Raw genomic sequence first — 22774 nt, 5'->3', positions numbered from 1 at the left:
ATTAAAAAAATTAATATTAACATTAGAAAAGGCTTTTTGACTGTTTTTCAATGTTGTTTTGATTGATTTGAATGATTTTGTTGCTTATTTTTCTAATTTAAATGTATCATGATTAGCAGAAAAATGTCATTTTAACTACAGTAGCAAATCTAAACCCATCATGCAAAAGTCTACCAAAAAGTTTTTATCGTCATTGTATTACGGTCATTTGGGACAATTGTGATTAAAATAAATTTTTTATGTTAATAAATTCTGAATTCATTCATTTTACGGGTATCCACCTTCACATGACACTAAAAACGGATGGATAAGCAAACAGAACGATATAAGAATGGAGAAGCTTCTATGGGCTATGTTCAGAAGCATTGGTCACAATAAAATAAGATGAAATATATCTCTGCACTTTCCACCAAATCAAAAAAATCCCTCTCATCAACTGATTTCCGAATATGTTTTATGAATTTAAAACAGAATCCTATTCCTATTTTAATGTAATGCTACCTGAAAATGTATTTTTGAATTTCCCAAAATTTATTAAAGAAACCAAACTGGAGTCTGCGTACCAGCGAACACAAAACCAAGCTCCAATGTGCCTGCCACATGGTTTTGTTTTGTTCGTTGTACTTATCGTTTAATACCTAAATTTTGATTGTTTATTTAATTTTGTGGTTTTTGTTGTACTAATTAATTGTGGTATCATGGCTCGAACTAAACGAAAAGCTGTTGTTGGAGCCAAGCGAGTTTATATGACGCGGCGTAAGGCTATGGAAAGACTTCAGTTAACATTGAAAGATTTTAGGCGATTGTGTATATTGAAAGGTGTTTATCCAGTTGAACCGAAAAAATTGAAAACGGGAATGACCCGTGGTAAAACATATTATCTTCGGGATGACATTCGTTTTCTTGCTCGAGATCCAGTTATTTGGAAATTTTGGGAGTATAAAACGTTTCTTAAAAAGATGACCAAAGCAACGGCCAAAAAGAATGAGCTTACGTTACAAACTTTAAGAGACAATGCTCCTACTTATAAAATGGATCATATTGTTAAGGAAAGATATCCAACTTTTAATGATGCTTTAAAAGATTTAGACGATGCTCTCTGTATGTGCTTTCTTTATGCCAATTTCTCAAAAGTTAAAGGTGTCCCTGTTGAAATTGTAGATCTGTCCAGACGTTTAACATTGGAGTTTATGCATTATGTTATTGAGAGTCAATCACTACAGAAAGTTTTTATTTCAATCAAGGGCTATTACTATCAAGCCGAGATTATGGGACAAACAATAACTTGGGTTGTACCACATCAATTTGTTTTACAGGTAAGCATTTGCGATTGATAGAAATCGGCCATTTTCTAATCATCTTTTTATTTTCAGGCTCAGCCAGAAGTCGATATGAGAGTTATGCGATCATTTACCGAGTTCTATATTACTTTACTCGGTTTTGTCAATTATAAACTTTATTCTAGCATCAATATGTATTACCCTCCTAGAGTAAGTCAATTTTTATATCAATTTTTTGATTACCTTTATTCTAATGCATTTCAATTGTATCATTTTCATATTACAGCTTAGCCTTAAGAAAGAAACTGACAAAGATATGATTGTTGGAGAAGACAAACAACACGCTCTCTATGAGTATATTGGTTCACTGAATCGATCTTTACCTCGCTCTAAAACTGATGAAATTCCTGTGGAGAACAAGCCAGATGAGTTTGACGAAGAGGAAGCAGAAGAAAGCGACGACGAGAATGGAGATGAGCCAAAAGCCAAGAAAAGGAAAACAGTATCCTATCATAAAATGGTTAAAGAGCAAAATATCTTCAAAAATCTTAAATTTTTCCTTAATCGAGAAGTTCCACGCGAATCTTTAACTTTCGTGATAAGATCTTTCGGTGGACAAGTTTCATGGGATAAAACATCATTCGTTGGAGCTACCTTTAGTGAAGATGACCCATCCATTACGCATCAAATTGTTGATAGAGAGGTTATACCTAACAAATATATGAATCGATATTACATTCAACCACAATGGGTTTACGATAGTGTTAACGCCCGTACCTTGTTGCCTGTTGAAAACTATTTCCACGATGTTATCCTTCCACCCCACCTTTCTCCATTTGTGGAGAATACCGAAGGTGGTTATGTCCCGTCTGATGTTTCTTACCAACAAAATCTTGCTTTTGGTGAACGTAAAGTAGACGAAGAAGAAAATGAAGAAGATGAAAGTGAGCCCGAGTCAGAAGAAGAAGCTGTGGAACATTATGAAAAGGATCTTAAGATGAAAGTTAAGGCCGGTAAAGAAGAAAAAGTAGACAAAAAACGTAAAGAGGAACTAGAAAAGGCTGAAGAGAAGAGGATGGCAGTCATGATGATTCCAAAGAGACGCAAACGACTTTATGATAAAATCATGTATGGTAAACGTCGTAATATTAGGAATACTGAAAAACTAAAAGAAAAACGTGAAAAATACGAAGCTTCTCAAGGAAAACAAAATTTCAAAGGCAAGAAAGCAATAAGAAAAAAACGCCAAGATTAGTTATGGATTTAAAAGTATCATTTCAAATTTTTGTGATTTCAAACTCGACCAATTTTCATCAAAATCAATATGCGAGTGAAACCCGAAAATAACATACTGATTCGCTGAAGTAAATTAAAGCATGGCTATGTTGTTGATTAAAAGTGATATTTGGACTGTGAATTATCTTGATCAATTTCAGATGTCTAATTTTATTTCTGTATAAAACATGGTTGATGTAAAAATTACAATTTATTTGGTACCTAAACGTTTACCGATCAAAATAAACGGACATTATTCATCTACAACTGTTGACTTTCAGAAATCAAAATCTGTGTACAATCTAACGATTAAACTCTTCCAATAGTAATAACAACATGAATCAAAAATGCTCATCAATAATAGCTCATGCAAAATTGATTAGTGAATCCGTTGATAAATTAGATTACAATTTACCCATTTAAAAAAGATACATATGGTTATTAAAATCATCAATTGTGATTGAAGTTATTAAATAGAGTTTATATGTCATCTAAGCATGATTAATAAAGCATTTCAAATGCAAATCCCATCAGTGAAAGAAAAGAGATTTTAATGTTAATATACTTTTTAATGATGAAAATTATCGATTAAATTAGTGTGTTGCTAAGACATCTTTGTCAGACTTTTCATAGAAACCTAATTTTTCACCAATCAATTTACCTCTAAACCAAATAGATTGAAAACAATTTGCAATTATCGTCATCACAATCATAAAATAATATATTTTAATGATTAGTATTTAGTTTTACAAAGCTAATTCATTTTCCTGTTCACACACTTTCAAAACACCAATCAAACAAACAAGAAGCAAAGCAGGAACCAAATGAGCCGGCAAATTAAATGTTGATTGTTTTTGACAAGTTCAAAGCTGCACAACTGTTATCAATTTGTTGCCTGAGTAGAGTGAATTTATCTTGTTTTTGTTTAAATTTTAGGGCAATTAGGGACACAAATAGTCCAACAATAATAAGACCAAGAATGGTCCATGATTAATCTGATAAACTATGACAATTGATTGACCAAACTAATGATGAAATTGGAAGCAACCCAAAGCATGAAAATCAATTGATTTAACCAAATTAATCAAGATACTGTGAAAAAGTAATGACGAGGGAAATGATCAAGATGATGATCGTCGTAATCATAATGATGATGAGGGTGAAAACGGAAGAGATGATCAAGTTGCGAATTTTGGCAGAAGAAAAAAAACCAATTACAGAGCTAAGCTTCTCTAATAATCTGATTTAGAGGAAAAGTGGAACAAGCTGAGAACGGAAAATGAAAGTGATTAAGACGGTGAAGGCTAAAGTTATGAAAATGACCCCGGGCAGTTACATGATAATCAAAAACTGCAAATCAACAATCAACCTCCTTCGTCTCCTCCTTCATTACCCTTGCTCAATTAAAGTCAATAACATTGCCGCATCTTCATTGATCTTGTCTGTCCAAGGTATAGTCGTTTAAACAGATTATTTACCTTCATCGTCTTGACCTATCTGTTTGGATACAAAACACTGTTTGTGCTTGTTGTGTCAACATCAACATTTAATTGTCAAATTTATCAACAAACTGTTTCTTTTAATGTGAATAATGACAATGGTTTTGTGATTTGGATAAACACGGTTACTTAAAATTTTCATTGATACAAATATAATCATTTTGGACACTTAAATCACTACAAAATGGAGGTAAGTTGATTATTTATTTGTTTTTGATTCTATGATGCTATTTCAAGCTTGATTATCTTTGAGTAATGGCTGTAAAAAAGCTTAAATTATTGAACAATTCAGTGTTATTAGTGTTGAGCATGAGATGAAATATTCCTGGAAAGTTGCTTTGAAAATGGCAAATTTGCATGTCGACTAAATTTATCATTAGCTTCATCTGTTTTCATTTATTGGCTTATAAAGTCATCAATTTATTGATTGAGATAATTGCTCAGCTTAAATTACATTATAAAGAAACATAAAATTAGACATGGAGATGAGTGATCAGATAATTTTACATCGATTATCTTTATTGTTGCACGTCAATTATAATTTAACTCTGTTTTATTTTCTCTGTTATCTTTTTACAATTGTTAATTTTGGATCCAATTTCCAGTTATCTTTATTATTATTTATCAGCATTGCCTTGATTCCATTGTATGTTGATTCCAGCTTAAATGTGAAAGTAGGTGTTAAATTACCCTCCATTAATGTCAAGATTCCTCGAATTAAGCTACCAACAATTAAAATAACCACAGTTATCAAACACAGTCGCTCTAAAAAACCACTCAACATAAAACTTCCAGCTATATCTTTTGATACTGAAACTGAGAAAGATAAAGATGATTGGTGGCAATCAACTCCAGAACCATGGGGTGAACCTGAACCTGAACCCGAATCAAACTCAGGTTGGGAAAGTGATCCATGGGCAGCATCAGGAGATGATAAAGCTTCTTCTGAACACGAACAGATTGATAAATGGTTGGCCGAGAAGCGAAAAAAGGGAATCGAAAAACTGACAGATGGTTGGAATGAAGTTAAATATGATCCTTGGGCATCAACAGAGGATCGATCAACCAAAAGTGGCCACTCAGAAGGGGACAGTAAAAGCGACAGACCCCAATATCCACCTTATCCTTACCCAGCTTACCCTTACAGTGGCTGGCCCACTGGAGGTTGGTCAGGCTGGGGTGGCTGGTCACCTCCTGGAGCATCTTGGTCAGGTTGGTCGTGGCCATCCTATCCTGGTCCGACTACAACACCAGCTCCAACAACTAAGGGTGAAAAGAAAGAGGATCCACCAAAAGATGATGATAATTAAGTTTTCAGATAATGATTAACTAATTACTATTTGTATATTTTGTAAAAACATAGGAAGCTACTTAAGATTAGCTTCATAGTATTATTTTCAATTTACTTTTCATTTTCATAGCACTTTTAACCTCTCTAATCAATTTTGATCTTGTTTTTGGACTAAATGACTTCACTAATTGATCCAAATATCCATAATAATTTCCTGAAATTAATGGTAATCAAATGGACCTGACAGTGACTGGTTAAACAATATCACTTTTTCACGTCCAAATGAATGTTAACTTTCACTTCCGTTTAATGGTTACATCTTTTATGGCCTGAGGTCAGTATAACGTTACTTTCAATTTCAGTCAAATTAGGAAATCAGAAAATGTGCAATTCAACGATCTTTTCATCAATTAATCTGATGAATGTTGATGCTGTCCAAACTCAAGGATCTATTGTTTTTCCTTGTATAAATCATTAGATTGATAATGTTTTTATCCAGATGTTTCAAACTTTTATAATATTAATATTTTTCATGTATTCATTGGAAATTAATTTGACAATGGGACAACTCCTTAATAGCTTTTTTACCAAATAAATAAAATGTTATGAAACTCTTATTTTTTCACGTATAACTTTGTTATATTAAATTTTTAGATAATAATATTATTATCGAGCTGATTTACAAATACAGTGTTATGAATTACAGAAATAAACCCCTTAATAATTAAAGGATCGAGAAGTATCGAAAGACAAAAGAGGCGAACGTATTTAACAATTTGACTTAGAAATCAATACAAACAAGGAACCAAACAAAAAATAAAGACATCAAGACTCGTTGGGAAGAATTAAGGGGAAAAATTAAAAATTGATACTGATTGTTTTGATTCTTCTTGAGTTTGTGTTTTAACATACAAACGAGGAAAAGGGAGAAAGTTGAAGATAAAGTAGTAAATTTTATCACCAAAGGTGAGAATCATCAACGAAAAAAAGATCCGTTTGAATGTTTCTTGATTTGAAGCAATTAAAAATAAAAACAAAATTAAAATGAGCATTGATAAACATGTTGATCATTATTTCAATTTTTTCGATGATCCAAAAGCCAATGTAATAATTATTTGACTGAAAATGGAAAGCAGCAAAAATCCAATAATCATTTTAATTTGATGAGAGTTTCCCAAGACTCCGATAATCTCTGAATTGTTGGCTGAATGAGAGGGTTGAGTCGATGATGTTGTTTGTTTGATTTTCATTTGTTGGACTATTTGATTGGCGGTAATTTGCTTTTCTATAGAGCATAATTTATCATGTAAGGTATCCAATTTATTAACAAGTTGTTCAATTTGATTTTTTCCTGTTAAAATCGTATTACCGTCAGCTCGATTTTCTAGGTGTGAAGTGGAAACTTGAGAAGCGGAACTGTGTTCACTTCCTAAGCTTTCAGTTTTTTGGTCTCTTGGCGATTTAGGGGATCGGTGAGTAGCTAATCGAGCAACAGCTAATGGATTATCAATAGAAACAACAGAGCTTGTACGACAGGCAACAGTTGGAGTTTTATGTCGAGTTTTGGTTTGAATTTGAAAGTTTCTTTCGTATTGCAAGACGTCAGTTCTTGGATCCCATGGACGTGAATCAAGGTATCTATAAATCCATTCACCGTTGCATAAATCTTGAATAAAATTGCGAGCATTCCAAGATTCTTTATTAATTAGACGTTCTCGAGCTTCTCGTCGCTGTTCTTCTTCTAGTATTGTTTTTTCCTCGGTTGCCGCAATTTGATCACCATTGATTATTGCATTAGTTACATTACGCCACATTTTTTCTGATTCAAAATCTTCTTGAGAATCCAATGGAACCAAATGTCGTTTCAATCTAGCATTTCTAACATCGGATGTCACTTCCCAGAGAATCGACTCTTGTCCTGTACGTTTATCTTTAACTTTTATTAATGTATCCCAATGACCATCTAAAGTGCACAATGTTTCTTTACCAAGTTTTATTTTGCCGACAACGTTATTGCATAATTCGGACCCTCCAAGGAATGGTTTCAGTTTAAATTCCATTTCCGTACAATAGCCTGTTTTTTCACATTTTATGTCAACTTTACCTCCCAGTTCGAGGCTTAAAGTTCCCATCAAAATTCCTTTACAGTGAGCATAGGGCATAGTTAGAGTATAATCTTCACCTCGATTTAAAAAGGTCAATTTAGCAGTTCCATTTAATATTGCAGATACTGAGTTTCCATAAAACTTTGATTTAGCGAGTATACTTCCTGATATACAGTAGCCATCTTTCCTGTTAGTGACATAGAAAGTACTAATTGGTGGATGATGTGACACTTGCTCGGAAATGTAGAAAGTCCTACTATCAGTTTCAGGATGAGCCCAGTAACAGCGGAAACATTCACCTAAAATGGGGTTATAGGGCTTTTTCAAGCCTTTAGGTTTCTTATAGAAACCAGAAAGATACCATTTGACCACTTTCTTCATACGAATCAATGGATCCTCTTCAAGAGCCGCTTTGGAAAGAATATCACAGTGGTAATAATAGTCACTTAATTTATCTAAAAATGATCGAGGTTCTAAAATGAAGGTAGGTAGTACAACTTTGGATAAATCCATCCCCGGTCGAACTTGTTTTAGTAAACTCCAAAGAAGTGATTTGTTCTCTTCAGCTACTTCTTCAGTTTGACATTCTTCCCCCATGGTGGAAACATCCTCTGTAACCTCCTCAACATATACAGTTTCAATCACAGAGTCTTCAACTTGGTTAACACTGTAAACGAGAGATCCCCCAGAAGATTGCTTAATAGCTCGCGATGGATGTGGATCTTGAATGCTAACTGTGCTAGAATCTGAATCAGTCGAATGGTGTCCTTGTGATGCTGTTTCAGTGTTTTCTTCGTGATCTGTTTGGGTGTCATCTTCTAAATCATGATCTTTGAAGTGTCGCTCAATTTCACTTTCATCTAAATCCAATTTGGCTGAACTTGGCGGGGAACAGTCTTCTGCGGAAGAATTAAAATTGCTCAAAAAAGAATTAAGGGCGTCTCGAGGATTACCACCACCTCTCATTAATACAATGGAGCAATTGAGAGAAACTTCAATAGCTTTCATCCAATTGAGACCAGCTTGTTCAGATGAGGCTCTAAAAATTAAATAACTCATCGGTAAAGGTTGAACGATGGCACCGAATGATTCACCTCGCGGACCACGAGGAGCCCATATTGTTTGATCGAGTGGGTTGAAAAGTTTAAAACAGAAACCATCTTTTTTAGAGGGCCTCTCAATTATTTCACACATATTAAGAAGAATAGTTCCAACCCAATAACCACTTTTATGGGTTTTAGCATTTTTGTACAAAACCAAAAGACCAGGTTTAAGCTCACAATATAGTTTTGTCCAACTTTTTAGAGTTCCTCTAACTTTTAACCAGTCTGCCATCACTAGAACAGTTGGATCATTGAGAATAGAAAGCAATTCTTCGACAGCCTTCTTCTTCTGTTTTTGGTACAATCTTTTACTGTCCTTATAGGAATCTCGTTTGACTGTTCCAACTGGAATCGCCTCATAACCCAGGTTACAGGTTGTTGAGGTGGGAGTAGTTGGAGATAATGGATCTCCTGCATTGTTCGAAGAAATAGAAGAGGTTGACATAGTTGTCTTAAGAGATTGATGGGTATGAGAATGTGATGATGAGTGAGAATAATGACTGCTTGTAGGGTTCAGGTTGATATAATGATCTTTGTTGTCCACAGCTGGCTGTGGCGGTGATGGTGATAATGTAGTTTCGTGAGATGTAGATGAAGAGGTTGATGCTGGAGCACCATTACCTGTTCCACCATTTGAAGCCATATTAGGTTTTAAAAATGGATAGTTTAGCTTTGATCACAAATAAAGAAACAGAAAAGATATTTCTTCAATATTTCCTGTTTTCACAGAACAAAGGGGTGATAAATATCAGCCAGGGTGATTGATGCAAGTATATAATAGTCTAGAATGAGCGAAATAACTCATCCTCGACCAAGGAAAACAAATTTATACCAATGATTATTAAAGACTAGATCTAGAAGCAGAGAAAGTGTTAAAAAATAAAAGCAAAATTAGACACAAAAATAAGATTAAGGAAAATTAGCAATTTTAAATAACAAAGCTTAAATGAACAAAATTTAGGCAACAAATGAGAAAGAATGAAACATAAAACGTACCTTGGAGGAGATTGGTGAATAAAAATTAATGATTCTTGACAGGCAATAACAAAAAATATAAGCAAAGGTAATTAGAAAGAGAATGTGACAATCTTGATACGTCTGATGTTAATGTAAACGCTGATGTTATGAATTTACTGATGATGATGATGATAATGACAATGACAATGATGATAGAGATGATGATGATGATGATGATAAAAGGTGGTGATGATAGAGGTAAACTAAAATGAAAAAAAGTAATCCGTATAGATTAACGTAATCAGATCATATGATTCAAATTCATGAAAGCAACTTGAGCATGCTCAAAAATCCAAAGCTCACAAACTTCAAAGCTATTTTTGAAGTAATGTTAATTATCAGAGTATCAGTTAACACTAAGCTAAATTAATTATCACAATAAACATCAAGCCAATCAATTAACAATTTTAAATAAAATAAAGGAAGTAAACTCACTTTAACAAAACTTCTTTCACATTTGTCATCACACCATAACAACAACAAACACAACAACCTTTTCAATATTTTATCTCAACCAGGTGGAGACTCGACAAAATATACATTTTCAACATCTTCCTGAAAAGATTCCTCATGTAAACATCTTGAACGTTAACCTTGCACCCTCAATAGTGGATCATGATAAATGGAATTTTCATTAAACAAAGTTATCATACAATTGCCAATTAATTGAGAGAAACAATAACCATCCAGTTAATTGATCCATAAGTTTATTTGAGAAAACATTTCCTCACCTTTAATTGCTTTTTTTATCAACGTCTTTCCAAAGATTTCCATTCATAATAGTATTTAGAATAGTTAGAGATACAGTTTTCCCCAGAGTTTTTTGCTTTTTTGTTACACTGCCATCTAGGTGAACTAAAGGGGGAAAGCAGGTGAAAAGCAGGGGGTTAAACGAACTTATGTCGACCAAACGATAGCAAGTGTTTCAATTAATTGTGTACCAAAATGAAAATTAGATTAAGTAAAATACCTTTGCAAGAAAAAATTGATATAATTAATGAATGTGTTTCAGTTGATAGAGCTACAGTAGCTGAAAGGCATCGGTTAACCAGACAAGCGGTTAATTATATTGTCAACAATAAGGAGAAGTTCGAAACTGCTATTACCGAAGGACTGAAAAATTCAAGAGGTGTTCATCAAAGATCCAATTTTTCTGATCTCGAGAAAAAGGTTGCTGAATTTGTGTTACAATGTAATAACAATGGTATCGTTTTGTCCGGTGAGCTTATTCAAGCATATGCATCTAAACTTGCCGATAAAGAAAATTTGGATAATTTCAAACCATCTAAAGGCTGGCTGTATCGATTTTGTAATCTACTCGTAAATCATTACATCAATCAACTCAACATCACAAATGTCATGTAAAATAAGCCTCAAGTTCAGTCACCAGTCAATTGATTTATCCAATTTGAGCAAAAATTAGCTTAAGAAAAGAAACCAAATTCATGATTAGTGACAGTGGTGATGATCACTGGCAATTATTATCTATCAAACTAAAGTCAAAAATAACTAAAGACCTTAATTAATGTTACAATCACACCAGAGAAAAATAAAGCTGTGAGAAATCAAAATCAAACTAAATATTAATTATTGAGAATCTTTGACATTAAAAAATCAAATTGCTAACAAATAGTTTCTTTAACAATCAATAGACGACACTAGCTGCTAGTACTTACATTGATAAACATTTGGAGACAAAATTCAAAAGATTGAAACATTTTTCACTTTGAGTGAAGCTAAACTGATTTAGTCGAGCTTCTTTAGGCCATTTGGGTCGATCGAAATTTTACAGATTTCTTTTCAAGAAACAGTGTTAATAATGAGAAGAAAACGACCTTAAGAATTGTCAGAACAAATCAATTTATGTGAGTTTCGTCCGTCTTCTGGTGATGATGTTTCCAAGTATTTTTGGGAATAACTAGCAGTGATTGCCTCTGAGGTCAGTTCCGTTATGTAAACAATATTTCAATCTTTTGACTTGCGTTCGTTTCCAAGCGTTTTTAGGGTAAATTGTCTATAAAATTATGCTTAATTGTTGCTAATCAATTCGCTAATTAGACTGGGTAATAAACATGAGCTGATTTATGAAGATAATCTATTAAAAACAGTTGTGTAATGAAACAATTGAATATCCTTTGATTTAATTTGTCAGAAATAAAATGATTAAACTCGCCTGATCACAATTTAATGAATGAAAATAGGTTTATATTTCAACTAGAGTTGAAATTTCAACGTAAATAAGACAATGAAACAATTAAACATGAAAATGTTTTATCAGCAATAAATAAAAGCAATAATAACCCAAATAATTATATTGATTATTGAGCTTGATATTTCAATATTTCCTGTTAAACAGACAATTTTAGGTTTCAATTACTAAACAAATCAACTTTTAATTATTTAACAGTAAAACAATTTGAAATAAAAATAAAATCTCAGCTGCATTGGAAAATTGGAAAATGGTTGGTAAATGAATTTAAATGAATTATATAATTAGCAAAGAAAGCTAACAAATTGGCAAAAACATATTCAGAATATCTTTATCTTCATTCCTGATTGTGTCAAGATTTAATTATTTACCTTCAATAATGATGAAAAAGGTCTAATTTTATCAGAAAAGTCAGAGTTTGTTTGAACAACAAGATACAGTAACAAAACATGAACACCAAATGAACATGGTAAACTGCCTAGCGATCAATTTTCCTGTTATTAGCCTGTTGAATGTAAAATTTTATGCTGAATCCATTCTTCTAATCCATTGTTTAGTTTTCAAATTATCTGAAAAAACGATTGAAATGCATTGAGACGCGTGGACAGATTTAAGTAATTGAAACCATTGAATTTAAGGCGTTATTGAAGATGGAAGATATGATGAAATGATTAATTTTGATCTGCAACCCCGCAAAACTGGTCAATTGTTCGATAAAACTTGTTGTTCGTAGATGAAAGAACAATGTTTTATTGTTATGCAGAATCCTTGTAACACCCCCAGCCGGATCTTTGTTATTACTTTATTGCTATGGAACAATACAATCAATAGTAGATGATCATCCATTGATTTATCATTCAATTCTTATTAATTTAATGTTAATAGATCGTTGGAGTTAAGTAGCTAGTAATCTGAGCACCCAAATAAATCACACACATGAGGGCCCGACTTGATGATGAGACTTGTTAATGAGACAATGTGTTTGGAGAGTGAACTTGAATTAAGCCTTTAGTGAGTTTTTTTATTTTCTTGGATTTTGATGTGAAAATCTACGTTTTAGGATCGAACCATGTAGCTTATGCTGAACGATAGGAGCTAACAATTACTTTACTAATCAGCGCGAGTGTAAAGAGCGCATTTTCACTATTTCAATCAGGATAGGTAAGTTTGGTTGAAGAGTGTAAAAGTCGTGTTACAAGTGTACCTGCGAAAAGCATGGTTCATCAGGAATTGGCCAGTTTTGTTGGTTGGCAGATCAAATAAATTACTTGATCAGCATTACACCTTTGTAAAGGGTCTACTTGATCACGTTACAATCACTTAAATCAGTAGACACGACCCCATGCATTTCAATCGTTTTTTTGAGATAACTCGAAACAATGTTTAGATGGATTACAATGGATTAGAGTAATTAATTCTAGTTTAAAGCTAAAGAATCCATCGCTAGGCAGTTTTGACCTTCGTCCTTTCTTCAGTGAGTCTTGTCATTCGATCTTCAGACAGAATTAATTTATATTGGCTGAAGTTTTAGAGTTGGACATTCCAATACTACTTCTGAGGTTGTAAAGTCCGACAAAAAAGTTTTATTCGCTTAGTTATTTTATTTAGGCTTCAAAATAGCCTGAGTGCTGGATGTACGGCTGAAAAACTGACACACCATATTCCCATGGTTCTATCTATTCGTTGATTTTACCCCGTTTTAAGGTAACTTAACAGTGCTACTAAACTAAAACTACACACTTGAAACTAGAGACTTACGATTTGAATTAGTTTTGAATATTAGAAAATAAATGCTTTCTGTTTAATTGATCAACTGTATACTATCGACCAATGGTCACATATTCATCTGAAATAGATACAAAAGTTTTTGAAAAAAAAATCGTCTAGGAATATTAAAGTAACCAGAGAAACAAGACAATAGCAGGTAATTATTAGGAAAGTGAATTGAGTAAAAATGAAAAAAACTGTTTTTTATGCTTAAAATATTATATCCTTATTTGCCCTTCTCTGATAGTAACATATCTTTAACAATTTTTATCATTCAAGTGGAATCCATTAATCAATCAGATTAAACCATTACAAGCTATTATTAACGATTTGCTTTTACGTTGGACTCGTAGAAGCGAAAAATGTTGGAAAAATTAAGATAAACCACTTTTGATCAACAGCTGTAATCTGAATGAAGTCAAATCCAAAGAGTATAACTCTTTACTAGTCTTTGATACAACCTCTCAAAATGATAATCAAACCCGAAGGTGGAGCCCGACAGTTTTATCTCATAACTTCGAGTAATACAATTGTAATCAGTGACAGATTGGGAAAACAAAAGATCTCATAAGACTTCATAAACTGCGATTAAAAATCAAACCATTTCAGGATCATTAATTCAACATCTAATTTTCAGAGTTGATGCTTTGAAAATAACCTCTGAAGCTATCGCTGAGAAGCCTCTTTTTAAGAGGTTTGGCTGCATCACAGGATTGAGAGTCTTGACAAAGCAAGATAATTTTAATATTATAATAAATAAAATGGATTGTCTTCAGAAATCAAATTGAAAGTAAATCATTGTAAATCAGATGAGCATTTAAAAAGTTCATTTCTTATGTTCAACAAATGCTTACAATGGTTGAAATATTGTCACAAATTACTTCCAATCATCTCAGATTACTGACCTTACAATTGATTAAAGATTGAAGTGCTGGAGACAATTACATAATTTTGCTTATTATCAGTGATTTATGAGATAGATTAGTAGAGGATTTAATATTATAATGAAAGTAAATATGAGTATAACAGTGGAAAGTCCATTGAAAGCTGAAGATGAATAAATGAAGATATCTAATAGACTAATGAAGCTAATTGTATTAAATTGGATATAAATCAAGACGTGTTCTTAGCTAGTTTATCATAGTTTGTTAGTTTCTGAGGAAAAAAGATTCAGTATTTTGTACCAAAATATGTCCGCACAGGTTGGATTCATGTTAATAACAATCGAGTAGAAATGTTAGTGAAAATATTAATACTTAAACTCTGATTGCTGCAGATTATTGATTTTGTTTTATCTTTCATACAATCTTCCTTCTCACCTTGGTTCTCCCTCTCATCATCTTTGTTATCATGAAAAAAGCAATTAATATTACCATCTTGATCATAACTGGAAAGACAAATCAATCAGCAATGAGCTATTGGTGAAGCTAGTTTCAAGCAACAATCCAAGTTGTATCATTGTGCCAAAAAAGTGATTTACTGCTTCATCACAATTACTGTGGCTACAGATCAACAGTTATTCAATATTGCTGATTTTATATAATATTTAATTACTGATAAGATATTCAAGTGTACATGTTCAACAGTTGAGCATTGATTTGCTTGTTTTTTTTGATATTTTTACTCAATCTAGTCATCGTAAATTGATTACCATGAAAAATCTTGCCATTTTTTGTTTCATTTTTGGTTTTCTTGGATCACATTTGATTGCAGGTTGGTGTCCATTTGATTGTTATCATCAATTAATGTTATCATATTGAAAAACTGCTATTCATCTATTAATTCGTTTTATTCAATTTGTTCTGTATTCTTGTTGGCCATTTTCACAGGAAAATCTGTCGGAAAATCTGCCAATTTAAAGTAAGTAACCGTTTTTATTGTATGTCCAATGAATTGCTCGCTTGATTGTGCTTTGTAAAATTTGTCCACTTTTATATTCCTGGCTTGTCTTGGATGAGATTCAATTGTTAAAGTTAAGTCTATAGCAACAATTATTGTGTTTTGGCAAGCAAGCAACCTGTATCAAATAATTGATAATTGTTAACAGCCAATATCACAGTCAACGTTGTCATTTGATTAATTAAACGAAAGGCTATTGAGAATATTTGGTGAAAATAAATATTCATAATTTCTTAATTTTTTTTATTAAGTGATAGATTTAGTTGAATAGGATATTGAAATGCAGAAACGTAATGCTAAGAAACAAAACTAATTAAAACAGTTAACAAAGATGAGGAAAATAAAATTCTAGAGAAACTCATCTCGGATGAATTTTTACCGTTTTTGCTTTATTATAAATGTTCACCTTTGACACAATGATCCGAAGTTTCACATGCTTTTGTTTTCTAAACGAACCAAACTTATGCAAATTTGATTGCATGGCTAATGCAATTTTTTGCCAACATATACTGTGTGTGTAAGTGTAGCTGACTGTTTGGTTTGTAGCTTCTTGTTAATTGTGCAAAATCTCTTTCTTGCTTGCTAATTTTCGTATCCAGCAGTGTTCAATAATTTGATTATGCTTAGATTTTATCAGAACATTCCTGCATTCTATTATTTACAATAAATATCTTAAGGATAAACTTCATGTGTTCATTTTTGAGATTTTCATTCTAACTTAAAGCTTGATCATTTTTAGGGAAATTTTAATTTCGAAAGATGCTGTAGTTGGAGCATCAGATGTTGAAGCTTCAAATACTGCAGATCAAAATACTACGACAACAGAAGTTGTGAAGCCAGATACTAAAACAACAGATACAAAAACAGATACTAAAACAGATACTAAAAAAGATACTAAAAAAGATACTAAAAAAGATACTAAAACAGATACTGAAGCTCCAGAAGTTGTAGCGCCAATAAAACAAACTCCCGACGTTGTAGATCCAAATACTAAGACTCCAGTTACTGAAGCTCCAGAAGTTGTAGCGCCAGAAAAACAAACTCCCGATGTTGTAGATCCAAATACTAAGACTCCAGTTACTGAAGCTCCAGAAGTTGTAGCGCCAGAAAAACAAACTCCCGATGTTGTAGATCCAGATACTAAGAACCCAGTTACTAAAGCTCCAGAAGTTGTAGTCCCAGAAAAACAAACTCCCGACGTTGTAGATCCAAATACTAAGACTCCAGTTACTGAAGCTCCAGAAGTTGTAGCGCCAGAAAAACAAACTCCCGATGTTGTAGATCCAAATACTAAGACTCCAGTTACTGAAGCTCCAGAAGTTGTAGCGCCAGAAAAACAAACTCCCGATGTTGTAGATCCAGATACTAAGAACCCAGTTACTAAAGCTCCAGAAGTTGTAGTCCCAGAAAAACAAACGCCCGACGTTGTAGATCCAAATACTAAGACTCCAGTTACTAAAGCTCCAGAAGTTGTAGCGCCAGAAAATATAACAGATTCAAACTCATCAACATTGCCAACAGAAACAGAGGCTCCAACATCTCTCATTCCGTCAAACACAACAGCAGTGGAAGTTTCAACTTTGCCAACAGAAACAGAGGCTCCAACATCTCTCATTCCGTCAAACACAACAGCAGTGGAAGTTTCAACTTTGCCAACAGAAACAGAGGCTCCAACATCTCTCATTCCGTCAAACACAACGGAAGTGGAAGTTTCAACTTTGCCATCAGAAACAGAGACTCCAACATCTCTCACGCCAGTAAACACAACGGAAGTGCCACAAAATCCTCCGTCTCAAACCGGAAAAGTCACTGACAAACCAGCAATTGAGAAACCGACAACGGACACACCAGGAACAACCAAAGCACCTACAACTGAAGCTTTGGTTAAACATAAGTATAAAATGAGTGGAGGTGCAACAGCTGGAATTATTGTTGCTGTATTAGCCGTATTTGTAGTATTGGGAGGTGTTTATTATCATTATTCATCTAAACGACTTCCAAAAACTAAAAATGCTTCGATGTCACTAAAGGAGTCTAGGTCTAAAGCTTTCAATAAAGATTCATGATTTTTCTTATGAAGAAACCTTCATGTGTATATTGCTGCAAAATTGAACTCTTTTTTATTCATCATTTTGTCTTATTGGCATTTTCAAAAAGCCATTCTAGTGTTAGAAAATATATTAATAAAGCAAAATTCATGTTTTTATGCCAATTCAGTGAATTGTCACAATATATTTATTTCCTTCTGATTGTGCTTGGAAGTAAAAATTAACAGCCAAAATCATTTCCAGTCAATAGCAAGACCTTCAATTGCACATGAAATTCATTAAAATATAATAATTAATCAAACTCTAGATTGTAATCATTGCATTTTGAATCAAAGAATTATGATTTTTTAGATTACTAGACTAGCTTTGACTAGCCAACTAACTTCATTTAATTTTTCAAAACTTCAAAGCCTCTCCTGTCAAGGTTTGAACAATAATACTTCGTCTAGAAATCAAAAAGATTAATAAAAAGTCTGAAAATTTTGTTTGAAAGTCAATATTCGGTTATAAGGTAAAACTCATCATTTTACAGAAAAAAGTTATCGACTGAAATCCTCTCTATCCAATCGAAAAATTTCATTGTTGGATAATTAATGTTGATCATGAATAAACGATGAACTCCTTCAATTCCATGAAGAATCAATTATGTTTAGATCAATTTGATAGCCAGTTGCAAAGATAATCACATCAATGTTTCTTAAAACAGTGCCATTAGTTAATTCAATTGAATCTTCTCTGGCTGATTTGAATACGGCTCCTGGTTGAATTACCCAATGGATGAAATTTACCTTTTCCTTAACACAATAACATACAAACAAGTACAATGGGTTTCACTGGAATTATTTTATCACTCAAAGGTTTGCTATTTTCCTTAACCGTATAACATAAATAGGTTTGACTGGCAAAGTCGACTACTTCAAGAGCAATATCAATTCCTGAAGAGTCAGCTAATGAAATAGCGACTAAAAGGATGATTACGTTATCTAGTTGAAATTGCATGAGTTCTTACATTAACAGAAACTAGGACAGATTGAAATCATTCTGCATCAAAAAATCTAATTCAATCGCACTCAAACTTGAAGTTTGAAACTTCCCTACTCTTTGATAATTAAAGTTTGGTTTGTTTGCTTTTTTTAATGGCGCGTGTGCTTCAAGCGACTGGCTAACAGATGATTTCAATTTTGTTTTCATGTTTGTTTTGATAAAAATGTTGTTTTAAATTAACCACCTTGACGTTGAATTAACTTGTCAATTTGTTTGAAGCATTTTTTAATCGATTATGTGAATGATATTGCATTAAATCTAATCATTTTTCTCTTTTTTCCTGTCAATTCATGAAACTGAGTGTTATAAATTATCACCTAAGACGATGGAATTAGACTTACCTGACAATACGCGATCTTGAAGATGTAAACTCAAGGAAAAAACAAGTGAACTCATTGAAATAGGTTAAAATATCCAAGCAATAAAATCTGGTGAGTTGGCATATCTGTTGGATTGTTTTTTAAAACAATCTGAAGCAATAATCCATCTCGATGATCGCCTTAAAAAAGTTAACATTTGCTGTTTTTGGAGTCGATCTTGTTTTGATGACATACACCGCATTTATATTCACATTCAAAGTGCCTAAGGAATCCAATTTCAATCGAGAAGATGGTCAGCGTTTGATTGACCTCATCAATTATAATGATTCAAGCAATATCGATTACAGCTATTGGGGTCATTTGGATAATGGCCATGTTAAATCATTGAGCAATAATGAGCGATCTAAACAGATACACAAAAAATCCAATAATATAAAATAATATAAAATGAGTGGAGGTGCAACAGCTGGAATTATTGTTGCTGTATTAGCCGTATTTGTAGTATTGGGAGGTGTTTATTATCATTATTCATCTAAACGACTTCCAAAAACTAAAAATGCTTCGATGTCATTAAAGGAATCTCGGTCTAAAGCTTTCAATAAAGATTCATGATTTTTCTGATAAGAAACATTTACTTTTATATCGATTGACATATTGAACTCTTGACATGGTAAATCACAGTAAAAATGCGACAACTAGCGCTTGAGGTGGGCATTGTCCCTTACTAACATCAAAACCTCTCAATTGCTGTATCTTATGCTTTAATCTTTGGCTTAAAGTGTAGTTAAAATTGAGAATGGCTCAAATCGTCCTAAATTACTGATTTTTTCATTGCATTTGATAACAAAACATTCGGTGTGAGTGTTTCAATTTTGTATTCATTAATTTTCTTTCCCTTCTATCAGCTTCAAGATCATTGTTGGATAATTAATGTTGATCATGAATAAACGATGAACTCCTTCAATTCCATGAAGAATCAATTATGTTTAGATCAATTTGATAGTCAGTTGCAAAGATAATTGCATCAATGTTTCTTAGAACAGTGTCATTCTTTAATTCAATTGAATATTCCCAGGCTGATTTGAATATGGCTCCTGGTTGAATTACCCAATGGATGAAATTTACCTTTTCCTTAACACAATAACATACAAACAAGTACAATAGGTTTCAGTGGCAAAGTCGAATACTTCAAGAGTATCTTTGGCATATACAGACGACATCAAATGTCTGCGTGAAGGATTCTTGAGTCTCAAGATTACGATAATCCACAAATCACTAATCATCAGTTACTAAATTCAAAAGCCGAAAGCAGAAGAAATAAAAGGATTAGGTTTGATGACAACAAGAGCGAAGTTCATAGCTAATGATAATACAGAATAAAATGTATAATAATGAAGATATGCTGACAATGAGTGTAAAAATGAAATTTTTGAAAGCAAATGATGCTAGAAAAACTCAGCTCAATAACTCAAATTCCAATACAAATTGTGTGATAAAATATGAATAGTATTGTATGATACTTCGCAACCAGTGAGTGAAGTCTCGTTCAAAACCTATTTACGAATATTTTCTTATATTAGAATGATGAGCTTAAATCCACTTGGATATTGATTGTGCGGATAATCATTAGATTCATCAGCGCTGTTGGTAAATCTGTCCTGATTAAACTAAGATGGGTAGATTTGTACCAGTACAATCTCCATTATCACCTTGGTTCTCTCTCTCATCGTTTTCATCATGAAAAAATCAATATAACCATTTATTTCATAATTAGAAAAACAAATTAATCAGCAACGAGCTATTGGTGAAGCTAGTTTCAAGCAGCAACCCAAAGTTGAATTATTGGGGCAAAAAAGTGATTTACTTCGACTGTCCACTGCAGATCAACATTTTAACACTAATTTGCTTGTGTTTTCTCTTCGATATTTTTACTTGATCTAGTCTTCGTAAATTGATTACCATGAAAAATCTTGCCATTTGTTTCATTTTTGCTTTTCTTGGATCATATTTGATTGCAGGTTGGTGTCCATTTGATTGTTATCATCAATCAATGTTATCATATTGAAAAACTGCTATTCATCCATTAATTTGTTTTATTCAATTTGTTTTGTATTCTTGTTGGCCATTTTCACAGGAAAATCTGTTGGAAAATCTGCCAATTTAAAGTAAGTAATCAGTTTACATCATCATTCCATTAACTTTAATATAAATTTAGTTGGATAATAAATATTAAAGTTGTAGAAACGTAATTATCAGAAACAAAACTATAGTACAGAGTTTTCTTAGTGAATTCACCCGTTTTTTCATTCGAAAAAGTCAGTTTTTAATCTGGGATGCAGAAAGGGTGTGAAGGCTAGTAATCTTCCCGTTTCCATTGCGTTTCTTATGTAAAAAGATCTAATCCATCAACTGCCGACGATGTTTTTAATGTATAATTTCGGACGCAAACTGAGCATCATTGAAAACCTTGATGGCTTGAATCTTTTTACAAAAAGTTACATTTTGGGTTGACATAATGAATCAATGAAATAAACAAACTAAACTTGACCAAACACTGACAAACAAGGTTATGGTAAAAATAGTCATAATTTCGATCTTTTCTTTTGTAAAAAAGGTTAACAGCAATTAAAATGGAGAGATTAACTAGCCTACTCCAAACCCTCTCTGTATCCCAGATTGAAAACCGACTTTCTCAAATGAAAAAAACGGGTGAATTCAGTAGAAAAACTCTGTAAATAGTTGAAAGAGTAAGGCGAATTCAGTTCTAGACTCAAAAAGACTCTTCTTTAATCAAATTTGACTGATTCTATCAATCCTTCTTAAAAAGGTTCCTCTATGATAAAATGATTAAAAGTTTATTGTGGTTCAATGATTCTGTTTAACAATTTTACCACTTTTATTCGCCTTTTGGTCTGCTCGTAATTGAACGGAAACAATTTCAAAAGGTTTTCACTTAATTGCTAGTTGACTAGTGATTTCACGCTGAATAAAACAAAATTAATGTTGGCTGATTGCGAGAGAGCATAATCAATATTTGATCCGCCTGTGTTTCTCAGTTTTTATGATCTTTAATTTCAATTAAACCACCGCTGTTTTGGCGCTAGTAAATTTTGATGTTGAACGATAATATAATCCGTTAGCTTCACCTATAGTTTCACTGATTGAACATTGATTCGTAGGGAAAAATCGTATTGGTACCCTGTTAATACTGGACGACCTGAAATAGAATCTTATACTGTTATGCCATACACGCAAATGTCAGGTAAAGTGATTGAAACGCTTAGAGCATCATTAAAAAAGCCCTAACAACTCCTTGTATTACAGAAGAACGTATGGTGCCATGGATTACACAAGGACCTACCGCTATGCCATGGTATCAACAACGGACTACGATGGCATGGAATGAAGAACCGATAACAAACTCACTAACTACAGAGAGTTCACGACCACCGCAAACTAAAGAAGCGTCAACACCAGTTTTCAAAGATGAAGATACTCAGACACACCAACCAACAGACCTTAAAAGTGTAACAGCAGCGCCACAATACTCTAGCGAACTGAAAGTTAATCTTAATCTGTCCCTTGGTTTTGAAAGTAAATCTATACACTGAGGTCAAAGACTTATCAAAAAGGTAACTTTGAAGAGCGTCCTAGACTTAAGACTCTTTGACCAAGCCAGTTGGATCAGCCTGCTCTCGATGAACGAGGCTTAACATCATTCCTTTGTATTACTTGAATTGAAAAATTGGATTTGATATCATAGGCCAAGAGGAAATCTAACATAAGTTAAACAAAAGCTGAAGAAAATTGGGCCGATTTGTATTTGAAGAATAATTAAATTCATAATCTAGTTAATCTGAAATTTCAACTAACTTTCTTAAAGCAGATGCGAATCTAAATAACTTTTTAATAAAGAT

The 22774-nt window shown here is 32.9% G+C and overlaps 5 protein-coding genes across 5 annotated transcripts; 4 read left to right on the top strand and 1 right to left on the bottom strand.

Annotated features, from left to right (window-relative positions):
• Window positions 1-599: 599 nt before the first annotated feature.
• LOC107368827 (pescadillo homolog) lies at window positions 600-2822 on the top strand. Its single transcript, XM_015936716.3, has 3 exons — window positions 600-1316; window positions 1374-1490; window positions 1567-2822. The coding sequence occupies exons 1-3, from the start codon at window positions 699-701 to the stop codon at window positions 2533-2535; spliced, it is 1704 nt and encodes a 567-aa protein (XP_015792202.1). The 5' UTR covers window positions 600-698; the 3' UTR covers window positions 2536-2822.
• A 1155-nt stretch (window positions 2823-3977) lies between these two features.
• Window positions 3978-5962, top strand: LOC107366963 (uncharacterized). The gene is made up of 2 exons (XM_015934613.3): window positions 3978-4244; window positions 4660-5962. The coding sequence occupies exons 1-2, from the start codon at window positions 4239-4241 to the stop codon at window positions 5362-5364; spliced, it is 711 nt and encodes a 236-aa protein (XP_015790099.1). The 5' UTR covers window positions 3978-4238; the 3' UTR covers window positions 5365-5962.
• A 135-nt stretch (window positions 5963-6097) lies between these two features.
• Window positions 6098-10376, bottom strand: Orp8 (Oxysterol-binding protein-related protein 8). The gene is made up of 2 exons (XM_015934601.3): window positions 9550-10376; window positions 6098-9407 (listed from the first exon to the last, which is right to left on the bottom strand). Exon 2 carries the CDS (start codon window positions 9194-9196, stop codon window positions 6416-6418), a length of 2781 nt encoding a protein of 926 aa, XP_015790087.1. The 5' UTR covers window positions 9197-9407; window positions 9550-10376; the 3' UTR covers window positions 6098-6415.
• Window positions 10377-14774: 4398 nt separating this feature from the next.
• LOC107369261 (uncharacterized) lies at window positions 14775-17661 on the top strand. Its single transcript, XM_015937209.3, has 3 exons — window positions 14775-15259; window positions 15376-15406; window positions 16185-17661. Exons 1-3 carry the CDS (start codon window positions 15199-15201, stop codon window positions 17509-17511), a joined length of 1419 nt encoding a protein of 472 aa, XP_015792695.1. The 5' UTR covers window positions 14775-15198; the 3' UTR covers window positions 17512-17661.
• Window positions 17662-20610: 2949 nt separating this feature from the next.
• Window positions 20611-22712, top strand: LOC107359888 (uncharacterized). Its single transcript, XM_015926478.3, has 4 exons — window positions 20611-20875; window positions 20992-21022; window positions 22037-22119; window positions 22182-22712. The coding sequence occupies exons 1-4, from the start codon at window positions 20818-20820 to the stop codon at window positions 22466-22468; spliced, it is 459 nt and encodes a 152-aa protein (XP_015781964.3). The 5' UTR covers window positions 20611-20817; the 3' UTR covers window positions 22469-22712.
• The last annotated feature ends 62 nt before the right edge of the window (window positions 22713-22774 follow it).

The sequence above is a fragment of the Tetranychus urticae genome, chromosome 1, assembly GCF_039701765.1.
Source record: "Tetranychus urticae isolate SD_2017Ah chromosome 1, NJAU_TeUrti_SD_1.0, whole genome shotgun sequence".
Lineage (NCBI taxonomy): Eukaryota > Metazoa > Arthropoda > Arachnida > Trombidiformes > Tetranychidae > Tetranychus > Tetranychus urticae.
This window is presented reverse-complemented; position numbering and strand designations above follow the sequence as displayed.